Genomic DNA, 12,356 nt, shown 5'->3' on the forward strand with positions numbered 1-12,356 from the left:
TGATGACATTGGTCACAGAAGGATTTCAAAACTTCTGAATGTTCCAGTGAGCACTGTTGGGACCATTATCCGTAAGTGAAAAGAACATAATTTCACCATAAACCGGCCACGACCAGGTGCTCCTCGCAAGATTTCGTCAAGCTCGTTTAAAGTTTGCTGCACAAAATTTGGACAAGCCTGTGAAATACTGGGAGAATATAGTCTGGTCAGATGAGACCAAAATTGAACTCTTTGGATGCCAAAATACACACCATGTTTGGAGGAGAAATGGCACTGCACATCACCCCAAATACACCATACTAACAGAGAAGTTTGGAGGTGGGCTGTTTTTCAGCATACGGTACTGGCAAACTTCATATAATTGAAGGAAGGATGAATGAAAAAAAAAAAAAAGACAAAAAAAAATTACATTCTTGATAAAAATCTGCTGCCATCTACCAGGATGATGAAGATGAAACGAGGGTGGACATTTCAGCAAGACAATGATCCCAAACACAGCCAAGGAAACTCTCAATTGGTTTCAGAGAAAGAAAATAAAGCTGCTAGAATGGCCCAGCCAATCACCTGACTTGAATCCAATTGAATATCTATGGAAAGAACTAAAGATCAAAGTTCATAGAAGAGGCCCACGGAACCTTCAATATTTGAAGACTGTTTGTGTGGAAGAATGGGCCAAAATCAAACCTCAGCAATGCATGCAACTTCGTTTCTCCATAGAGGAGGCATCTTGAAGCTGTCATTACCAACAAAGGCTTTTGTACGAATACGTTTCAGTAAGCATGTTCAATACTTTTTCCCTGTGTCATTTAACATTATTATACATAACTTAATTTACGGACATCTATGGTTTGATTTCTTTGCATGTGTGGATTGCATGGGTTGTTACAAACATCTGGTGAACATTTATTGTCAATAGCACCTTTAGAAATATATTTACTGAGAAAAATGGTGACGTGTTCAATACTTATTTTACCTGCTGTATATATAATCATTTTTTTGAATTAATGCTTTTTTTACAGCAATCCTTGGAAAAAAAAATTTAAAATAAAATTTAAAAAAAAAAAAAAATATATATATATATATATATATATATATATATATATATATATATATATATATATATATATATATATATATATATATATATATATATATATATATATATAAAATTTGCATTCATCAAGTGACCATAAAGATTTAAAATAAATGCTGTTCAAATGCTTTTGAACTTTCTCTTGATCAAAGAATAAGTAAATTAATATTGATCAAGTTTCCACTAAAATATTAAGCAGCAAATCAGCACAACTGTTTTCAACATTGATAATAATAAGAAATGTTTCTTGAGCAGCAAATCAGCATATTCGAATAATTTCTGAAGGATCATGGGACACTGAAGACTGGAGTAATGATTAAATTCAGCGTTGCCATCACAGGAATAAATTAAAATGTAAAATATATTGAAAAGCAGTTATTTCACACTGTAATATTATTCCACAACATTTTTGTAAACTGATTAAATAAATGCTGCTTTAGTTAGCACAAGAGACTTCTTTCAAAAACATTTGAACACAAGCTTTTGAATTGCATATTATATTATATTACATGCTTACAGTGTTCAAGTGGAGCTGTACAACAAACGTGCCGCCACTATCACCAGCAGAGTGCTCGAATGTGAGCACAGTTGGAAGGTCGGAGGTCACGCTGAGGTTGCTGTTGGAAACGATAAAGCGTAGTGATAGCACATCCTGTTCCTCTCTGAACACTGAAGGGCTTCTCATGCACATTGGCTCAGAGCTGTTGGCCCGGAGGCCCGGTTGGTCTCTTGTGGAAACGGAAGCGTTACTGAGGGCACCTGAGCTGTTGCTTTGGGGAGCAATGATGGAACGTATGAAGGCTGAGGTGTTGAAATCTGAAGAGACGCTCAAAGGTTTACATCCCACTGTGTGAATGAAGTGAGAGAGGATGGAAAGAGATATAAGAGTCAAGCGAAAACTAGCAAAGTAGTGTTATAGTAAAATAAGTGAAGCAAAACAGACCTGTGACATTAGCAGAGATGTTGAAAGTTATCGTGGCGTTTGGTTGACTAGACTCAACCATAACCAGCAACCACGTGTTCCACGGAGGAATGAGGACCGAGGTGGAGCAGCTCTCAAACCCTGAACAGTTCCGTTTCACTTCTGAGCCCTGCTGTAAAGTGCTGGAGCCTACAGTGACTGACAGCCCGCAATCATTTCCCGTCATTACAGAACAGTTCAAGATGAAAACATCCAACCTGGAGGAGAACTCTGGAACAAAGACCCTACACAGACAAGATGCATAAAAATACTTTACATTTCAACAAAAACAGACATTTTACATGAACGCATTGATAATAACAAGACATGTTTCACCAGATCAGCATATTAGAAAGATCTCTGAAGGATCATGTGACACTGAAGATTGGAGTAATGGCTGCTTTGCCCTCACAGGAATAAATTACATTTTTAAATATAAAAATATTAAGTTATTTTGAATTGTATATTTTAAAATAATTAATGAATAATATTTTACAAAGTACTGCTCACTGTATTTTTGATCAAATAAATGCAGCATTGGTGAACATAAAAGATAACTTGAATATAATCTACTTAACACACACAGCCATTACGCACACATGAACACAGAACATACTTAAACAGAGCTGGAGCTGAAGTTAGTGTTTGATAGACAGGAATGTTGTACTGCAGGATTGGCAGGTCAGCAGCTCTTCTCAAAAACATCTGTGCCTGGAATAAGTATGAGCAAGATGGCAGACCCTAAAACAGAAAGTAACAAACAACAACCCATTTACTTATAATGCTTATATATCAAATAAATACACAACAATAAATACTTCATAATTTATTAAATAATAATTCCTCCGCCAAGAAATGTAGTTCCTCTGAAATGTTTATGAGAATGGTTGACATGCAAACGGGATTAATATAAAACAAAACACACCTGTTGCTCTATCTTGCCATCATCTTTAGGCAGGTGAGCAGCAAGGAACCAGTCACCAGGTTTGGGGTGTGTCACATTGAACAGTGTCACACTGACGCTCTGTCCACTGGGAACGGTCAGCGTCAAGTTGTGAGCAAGAGAGACTGATGTGGAGTTCGGAAAGGCTGTTTGTATGGGGTTGATGACCGGGGGCGCTCCTGCTCTAAAGTGCCTGTTCAGGTGCATTAGATGGACAAAAGTCAATGTTAAGCGAAGAAATGTAAAAAGATAGTTACTACTGCTTTTATCTACCAATATTTACTATATAACTATTATAATGTACAGTACTTCTTCCAAGGAGAATCCCTGTGAGCAGAATTGTGAGCACTGTGAGCTGATGATACACACATTTTACACATTCATTTTAATTTGTTACCATTAAGGAGACGATTTAGGGTTTTGAAGTGTAAGTCAAATCGTTACAAAAATTATTTTTGTGCCAACTGCGGTCAAAATTTTAAATAGGGAATCTTATGTCTGAGATATATGCCGTATTTCATAAATTAGAATGTAGGTTTTTTTATGTATGTATGTATGTATGTACTGTATTGTATACTGGCCGTGTCATGATGTCTAATTTCCCAGGAATGGGACAATAAAGTATATTCTATTCTATATTCTATTCTTCTAGTCTATTCTAATTGGGCTACTTTTACACTATTGCCACGGGTCGTGTTTTTAGTCTGTGGATTAAAGCGACCACACATCCCCCTCGCCCAGAATTCAATTTTTACCCCCAGAACATGTTTTTTTTACGTGATTGGACTAGATTTGGACATGATTTGGTAGGTTTTGAATAGCAATTATGCTGGTTTTGTTACGCAAACCCGGCAACACTGCCTCTGGGGCAACTTGGGGTTAACGACTCCATGAAATGGTTTGACACCATTTTCTTTCCTTTTATAAGTACATTAGTATATAAGTGACATTTTTTTGACATCTGTATGTGCTCTTTTCAGTTTTGGAACTGAAGGTCTCCTGGTATTGTTAAAGTACACAATAATCTTGGCTCCTCAGTTAGAGTTCTCATGAGAATCTATCTTCTGTATACAGTCTCCAAGAAAGAGACCATTCTCAGAGGTACGAAAGCATTGGTGCACATTAAAATATCACTATTGCCATCAGAATATTTATAAACCACTAGAAACATTAAAACCCACACCAGATACTTAACACCATGTTTTCAAATGCGAGTTCAACGGTTACCACAGAAACATTATTTTTTGCCAAAACACCATAGCAACTACAGCTATTATTGAAACAGTAAAACCTTGTATGCTGGTATGGGGCTTTTCAGTGTTGAGTAATACCAAGTTCTTTATGACATTTACCTACAGTTTTACAACTTTGGTTTTTGGAGGGAAATATGTTTACCCTGTTTACATATGTTTACAAGATTGTTACTATAGTGGAAGCATTTTCAAACTTATGGTTCAATACACGTGTTTACTGTCATAATTTCACCATACATACACAGTGATGTTTTGGTCGCCACAGCTCAGCCCGGATCCCCGTGAGACCGTGAGCAGCCACCGCACGAGCACCGCATCTTCCGATACTCTGAATTGATGGAGCCGAACATTCCCGAACCAGCTGTATTTGGACAACTTCTGAGGCGTTTTGGAGTAGAACTCGTTCAAGTAAGTGAGATCTAGGGGCAGATCATGACGTCATGATGGCGTCAGAAGTAAACAATCACAATTTGTGTGATAGGCGAGATTATCGCATTATTCGCTTTTAACTTCTATATTTAATGACTTATTTAGGTATAAACATGCTATATATCAGGTCTACATCCTACGACCTAAACGATATATACTTGTAAATTGCAAAACGATACACATATTTACAAAAATGCATGCCTGGTTTTGTGACATTGGGTAAGGACAAAAACATTTATTATATAGTGAAACTTCCGTTTTATTTAAATGCCTGAAAAGCGACAAAATTACTTGTTAAAAGTCATCAATCGACAAAAACTGTTATTAAAAAAATTGCAAATCTAAGAGATCTCAAGCGCCCCAAGAACTCACCGTCAGCAAAACAGCCAGCGATGACATACAGTAAAAGGCACAGTGCAAAATACTTTTCCATTTTTCAGTTTAGATTCTCCTCAGTCAGCTCATTGTCATGTTCTTCAACTGTCTAAGGACTGTTTTGACACGTTACTTCCTGGTTCAAGACAGAAAAACTGGACGTCGACCTCATACGTATGCAGAACTTCCTCTTCGCCGCTGGTGATGAAGGGTTTGGTCATAAATATTACTTAGGCTTCGTGTCGTTCTTCCTATTGGATGGCAGTTCCTGTTAATTAATATTCATAAGCACACTCATCGTAATATTCATAAGATAGGCCTGCGTTGCAGAGTGATTGCTTGACGCTAGAAAGGTTACCAGGCAACGTCCCCAGGACATATTCTTAATATTTATGAGCCAATCCTTCGCCATAGTGCGATTTTTATTTTCTAAAAGATGTGTATTTTATTTAAAATTGACATTTAAAAGTATTTGGGGCAATCTTTTTTTGTATTTGGAATAGCTGCAGCACTCAATTAAACTAAATAAAATATTTAATAAGTCAAGATATTTGTGATAAAATTTCAGTCAGTACAGCAGCAACTTCTAGAACATGTCTGTATGTTTTTGTTTATTCAGTTTGAGTGTTTGTTGTCTCAGTGCATCCCTGTACCATAGACCGTAAAAAAATTTACTGAGACTATCAACCAGATTTATGAGTCATGGTAACAGGGCCATCTGCTGGTCAAAACCTTATACTGTTTTGACGGCAAACAATACATGAAAAAAATGCTAGTTAAAAAGTTACTTCATTTTTTGGGAATCAATAAAACATTTAATGGAATAGTCACCTTTATTTATATATAACGCTTTTTACAACACAAATTGTTTCAGAGCAGCTTTGCAGTGATAAGAAAATAATGCAACAAAATTTGTTTTCAGCTGTACAGCTGCTGATCAGTAGTCTAATATAGTTGAATATTTACTGTCCCCAACTAAGCAAGCCAAAAGCCAAAGGCGACAGTGGCAAAGAAACCAAATTCCATTAGGTGACAGAATGGAGAAAAAAAAAACCTTGGGAGAAACCAGGCTCACAGAGGCTCACAGAAACCAGGCTCACAGACGCTCACCAGCATTCAGAGATGGCTCCAGCCCCTGACCAGCGTCCAGTGAGGGCTCCAGCCCCTGACCAGCATCCAGTGAGGGCTCCAGCCCCTGACCAGCATCCAGTGAGGGCTCCAGCCCCTGACCAGCGTCCAGTGAGGGCTCCAGCCCCTGACCAGCATCCAGTGAGGGCTCCAGCCCCTGACCAGCGTCCAGTGAGGGCTCCAGCCCCTGACCAGCGTCCAGGGAGGGCTCCAGCCCCTGACCAGCATCCAGTGAGGGCTCCAGCCCCTGTGTCCAGTGAGGGCTCCAGCCCCTGACCAGCTCCAGAAACCAGAACTCCGACCGGGCAACCGGCCCTCTCCGCCATGGGGGTCTCCAAGACCATCTGCACTGCTGTGGTGGTCGCCGTCTGCTCCACCGTGGGGGTCTTTAACCTCGTTTGCGCTGCTGTGGTGGTCGTCTGTTCCGCCCTGGCCGCCTACTCCACCCTGGTCATCTGTCCGGCCTGCTCCACCCTGGTCATCTGTCCGGCCTGCTCCGTCCTGGCCGCCTACTCCACCCTGTTCATCTGTCCGGCCTGCGCCACCCTGGTCATCTGTCCGACCTGCTCCGTCCTGGCCGCCTACTCCACCCTGGTCATCTGTCCGGCCTGCTCCGTCCTGGCAGCCTACTCCACCCTGGTCATCTGTCCGGCCTGCTCCGTCCTGGCCGCCTACTCCACCCTGGTCATCTGTCCGGCCTGCGCCACCCTGGACATCTGTCCGGCCTGCTCCGTCCTGGCTGCCTACTCCACCCTGGTCATCTGTCCGGCCTGCTCCGTCCTGGCCGCCTACTCCACCCTGGTCATCTGTCCGGCCTGCTCCGTCCTGGCCGCCTACTCCACTCATCTGTCCGGCCTGCGCCACCCTGGACATCTGTCCGGCCTGCGCCACCCTGGACATCTGCCTGGCCTGCGCCACCCTGGTCATCTGTCCACCCTGGTCATCTGCTCTGCCTCAGTCTCCAGGCCCTCTTCCGCTGCAAGGGCCTGGCCCTCCTTCCTGCCCCCGGGTCTCCCTCCGCTCCACCTCCCTCCAGGATAATTATAGGAGTGTCTGGAAACCACTCCTTAGGAGGTGAGAGTGCCCGTGTAGTCCACCAGAGGGCACTCCACCTCAGACTATTGCCATATCACCACAGACTACTACATTACCCACAATATAATCACTGCCCGGACACATCATTCCTGATTACATCCCCCTGTGTCTCATTTATCTTGTTAGCTCACCCTATAAAAGCCTGGTCTATTCTGTCACTCATTGCTAAGTTTTGTTAACAACTTCAATTCTGAGCGTTCTCCCTGGTTTCTTGTCTGTCGGTTTCTGGATTACCTGCCTGTTCTTGGTTTACTCTTTTGCCCGTGTTCCCTGCCTTGTTGTGTTTGTTGTATTGACTGCCTGCCTGTGTTTTGACCTTGCCTGAACTCTTGACTATGATTGTGGATTACCCTTTCAATAAAGCTGCGTTTGGATTCTCAATCTTCTGTCTCAGAGCAGTACGTTAGAGTGACAAAGAACATATGAAATATTTAATGGTATAGCCAAATTCATTTGTTGTTTTTCATTTACATTCAGTGTTCTAAATTACAGTTTTTCTCCATTGGTTTGGCTCATTTCTTGAAACAGAAATTACATTCTCAAAACAACATGGACAAATCTCCAAACCACTTGGCAATTGTTCACAACAGAATAGCATTTCTCATTAATTTCATCAAAGAGAAGAAGGTAGACCTGGAGTAGGATGTGGCCAAAGAAGACGGGGACCAAATTTATCAGATGCGATTCTACGGAGTACCCATGGGTTGACATTGAGAGAGACTGGACAGAGACTTCAGCCCAACCTCAGCAGATATAAAAAAAACAAACCTTTGAAAATGCATGAATGAATCGAATGATTTTACAAATGTGGAGAGAAATAAATATTTTCATCAATATGCAGTATGGTCTTGTGTGTACGGTTTGGTCAATATATTCATATACTTTACTCTAACAATATCTCTGAAAAAAAATCAAACCCAGATTATATCATTAGAAAAGTAGAAATTTTACAACATTACAAGTGTTTACAGTAAGATTGAGAACAGCAGCGTGTGGATGGCCAGGAGGGTGAGGACGGTAATTTTCATTGTTTTTTTGTACTCTGATTTGTTTTTTACATACTCTGATGTATGGAAGTTACTTTATGTGTGTGAATGATAATGGTTACAATTTCCTTGGCAGTATGAGAGCAATGTGTGATGTCAAACCTTGGAGGCTACTCCTACCCTAAAATCCTATTTCTTTCTTTTTTTTCAGTTTTATACACAATTTTATTCTGTTAGCTAGACAAAAATGAAGCACTGGGCTAAGACTGAAAGGTGTACATGAGGGATATTTCAATGGTCCTCTGCCATAGTGACAAAACATCTAAACATTTTGACTTGCAGTGCTTACACAATGCCAAAGGGACGAAGCATTTTGGGGGCACTGACTGTTTAAATGAGAAGGAAATTTAGTTTTAACACATGAGTGAACTGTTTTGGGAGAGGTTTGAGCTTTTGCAGGTGAACCATGGTGTTGTGCCGAACCATCCACGTGATTTTGGCAAAAGCACCAAGAGTGTTGAGAACGTCCGGTCTGTTTCAAGAAATGAGCCAAAGCAATGAGAAGGATCTTTGCCATTTTGGTGGCACTGACTATTTATATGGGAAAGGAATTTAGTTCTGAAGCATGAGTGAACAGTTTTGGGAGAGATATTAGCTTTTGCAAGTGAGCTATAGTGTTGTGCTGAACTGTAAGACAGTTTTGCCAAATGATTTTTATTTTTATAGAATATAGAATAACAGCAGGACACTTCTAAATCTTGTAATCACTGTGTCTGAGGGATGGTTAAGCCATTACATGTTGCCTCACCGTCCTGAAGCTGCTGTAAAGTGTTCTTGTTCTCTGACATATGTTAGTCCAGATGCCATGCTCTCCGCTGCTGGTCATTAGCCCTTCTATTGCCCTGTGTCCGGCTCATATTCCCTCATGCTGAGCACACACACTTTCTCTTGCTCTTTCTATAATGTTCTACACACACACACACACACACACACACACACGCACACATTTCTCCTCCCACTTGAAATGCATTTTTTTTTAATTATTATTTTTATTTTAGTGCAGTTTAAAGGTTTGTTTTATTTCATAGTTGTATTGGCTTTTATTGATACAATACAGGTGAAACCATGCTAGTTGTCACACTGTTTACTCCAGTGAAAAGTGCATTTATTTTTTAAAGTCGGTTTCGAACTCAGAATGATACAGGAAAGATACTATAAATTTGAATAATTATTAATTGTAAGAGTTTGAACTAAATGTTTGAAACAATTGAATGTTTGAAACACAATCGTCTCATTATTACTGTAGCCTAATTTTTACATAATTCTTGTGACAAAAAGCCCCAGTCTTCTCTTAATTTTAAACTTTTAACTTACAGCATAACTTTTTTTGTGATTCCGTCTGTTTTCTTTCTCTGGAATTTGCAAGGGTGAAATAAATATTTCTTTATTAGAAATAATATTTTTGATAAATAAACTTTGATTTTACACATTTCTTAAAGGTCAAACGCGCCTTGCACAGATCAAAGTATGCATAATGCGGGTCATTTGGCTTGCTTGTCTTTTTAATGGGGTTTTATAAAGGGGCTCATTCAAAAGTCAAAACGGCGTAAGATCCGATTTCACGCCTTTTTAGGTTCACCCATAAGTGGCGATAACAGCTGTGTGTCAGACGGTGTGTACGTACGTCTGTGTGTATGCGCTGAGGTGAACCGACACTTGAGCGTCCCCCGGCAAACGAAGCGTTATAGCGGCCGCCGCGCGTGCCAGTTTCCGTTCGTCTCTCCGGTTGCTGGGCGCCAAGACAAATTCACGCTCTGTTTGAGCAGAACACTATTTCAGACGCGCGCGTAAATATTTGCTCTGAAAACAGACTCCCCACGAGCGATGGGTATAAATGAGCAAACCGCTAATTATCCATAACGCGAAACGGACGGCAAGACTTCACGAGCGGCATCTATCCAGCATTAGCCTACACGGTAAGAGAGACTCACTGGACACAAACAGTTTCTGAAATAATCAACTAACGAAAATAAACTTTAAACTTCTTTCTTTCTTTCTTTCTTTCTTTCTTTCTTTCTTTCTTTCTTTCTTTCTTTCTTTCTTTCTTTCTTTCTTTCTTTCTTTCTTTCTTTCTTTCTTTCCTTTTCTTTTCCTCTAGCCTAGACTATGATTTTAAATATAGGCAAAAAAAAAATATTAAATAGTAGCATATAAAAAACACTGTGAAAAAAATGTTCAACATTCTTACATAGTTTAGGCTATTAATTGCAAAACTGTTGCCCAAAAATAGGAAAAATAGGCTATGACTTCCCCCAATCTGGCATTTATATAAAAAATATACACAGAGAAGAGAAGAAAAAAAAAAATATATATATATATATATATATATATATATATATATATATATATATATATATATATATATATATATATATATATATATATATATATATATATATATATATATATATATAAATACATACGTAACAGTTTATATTGTTTATATAGCCTAAATATATACTATTTAATATACTATTAATATATAATAAATGTATATTGCTGCACATTTATATCGGTATCTTACTATTTTTTTATTATAATTTATGTTGCACAATAATAATAATATATTATAATAAAATATAATAACTCTTTCTTTCTTTTTTCAAATTTGTATTATTTTTCCTGTATATAATTTAAAATATGAAAAATATATAAAATAGAATAAAAAACACTGACAAATTGTCAATATTCTTAGTTTATTATTTGCAAAGCTTTTGGCCAAAATAATTTTTATAGGAACTATAATAAATATGTAGGCCTATTTATAATAAATACGGAAAGTCGTCACATTTATAATGTAATTATAATATAATAACATCATAATTACATTATAAATGTGACAACTTTCCCCAATCTGGCATCTTGTTCTGAGAAAACAGTTTATTTAAAAAATGTAGAACTATAACTGTTTATATTGTTAATTTTCTTAACAGGATGGCAGCAAGTGTTATCAGGACACTGAGCAATTTGGGTTTCCCTCCCTGCTTCTTTCCCACTGAGGATGAGGAGGAGACTGAAGAGGAATATGAAGAGGAGCTGAGAGAGGACAGTCTGGAGGAGGAAGAGGATGGAGTTGTCAGTGAGTCTCAAGAGGAAGAGTCGTGGAGTTTTGATCCCTCCCCCAATAACGCTGAGATGACCAACCAGCTCCTGCGGTTTGCCGAGCTCATCAGCAACGATGTCCAGCGCTACTTTGGCCGAAGCCAAGACCCTGATACCTGTGACATTTATGCAGAACGACCGTGTCCAAAAGTCGGAGGCCGCCAGCGATACTATGCGGACTTCATCAAAGTAGCATCATCAGGGCAGGCCGAGGAGCCCCAGTCACTCGGGCCCCTTGCAGAGCTCTTTCAAGATGCTCAAAGGAAAGGGCGGGGCTTGCCCATGAGCCAACGGCGTCTGCCAATCAGCTTCTGGACAGAGCCTTTCGCACACCAACTTGATGTGTTAAGTGATACCAACACGCAGGAGAACTCGCTCAGTATGATCGACACATCGGAGAGCTCCATCAACATCAGCACGTCATTGAGCATGTTCAGTAACACGAGTGTTTGCTCCATGACCAGCTCCAGTGTCTCAGGGACTCTCAGCAGCTCAAGCACCCTAGACTTCAGTGATTTACTCGCTCACTGGGCCATGGACAGAGAGAATCCCAGTGAATTCAACTGTGACTACACACTATCATAACCAATCATTTTTCAGTCACATCACAGTAAATATTATTTATATTTTACATTTTAAAGCTTTTCTTTCTGTTCTTGTTTGCCTTGTTTTCTGGTTATATATATATATACAGTATAAAAAATAAAAAATAAATATTTATATATATATATATATATATATATATATATATATATATATATATATATATATATATATATATATATACTGTTTTTAATTTTTTAATTTGGTATTTGGAGTATCATCATTTCATTTGTTTTCATTGTTTGAATAAGTATAAAAACCTATTATTGTATTTATTTATGTTATTTTTGGCAGTGTAACTGTATTAGGCTAAATGTTTAATACAGAA

At 39.0% G+C, this 12,356-nt stretch overlaps 2 protein-coding genes across 2 annotated transcripts in view; one reads left to right on the top strand and one right to left on the bottom strand.

Annotated features, from left to right (window-relative positions):
- pgap6 (post-glycosylphosphatidylinositol attachment to proteins 6) overlaps positions 1-5,248 on the bottom strand; it is a 16,558-nt gene extending 11,310 nt beyond the window's left edge. Inside the window, exons 1-6 of the mRNA XM_079812525.1 lie at positions 5,052-5,248; positions 4,492-4,669; positions 2,980-3,190; positions 2,671-2,795; positions 2,037-2,299; positions 1,611-1,939 (exon numbers count right to left, since the gene is read on the bottom strand). Of these exons, the coding sequence (XP_079668651.1) occupies positions 1,611-1,939; positions 2,037-2,299; positions 2,671-2,795; positions 2,980-3,190; positions 4,492-4,669; positions 5,052-5,112 (1,167 nt within the window). The 5' untranslated portion in view covers positions 5,113-5,248. The remainder of the gene's footprint in view (positions 1-1,610; positions 1,940-2,036; positions 2,300-2,670; positions 2,796-2,979; positions 3,191-4,491; positions 4,670-5,051) is intronic.
- Positions 5,249-11,257: 6,009 nt separating this feature from the next.
- percc1 (proline and glutamate rich with coiled coil 1) lies at positions 11,258-12,010 on the top strand (the record flags this gene model as incomplete). Its single annotated transcript, XM_079811981.1, has 1 exon — positions 11,258-12,010. The coding sequence occupies one exon, from the start codon at positions 11,258-11,260 to the stop codon at positions 12,008-12,010; it is 753 nt and encodes a 250-aa protein (XP_079668107.1).
- Positions 12,011-12,356: the final 346 nt, after the last annotated feature.

This window comes from Gobio gobio (genome assembly GCF_949357685.1).
Source record: "Gobio gobio genome assembly, chromosome: 3".
Classification (NCBI taxonomy): domain Eukaryota; kingdom Metazoa; phylum Chordata; class Actinopteri; order Cypriniformes; family Gobionidae; genus Gobio; species Gobio gobio.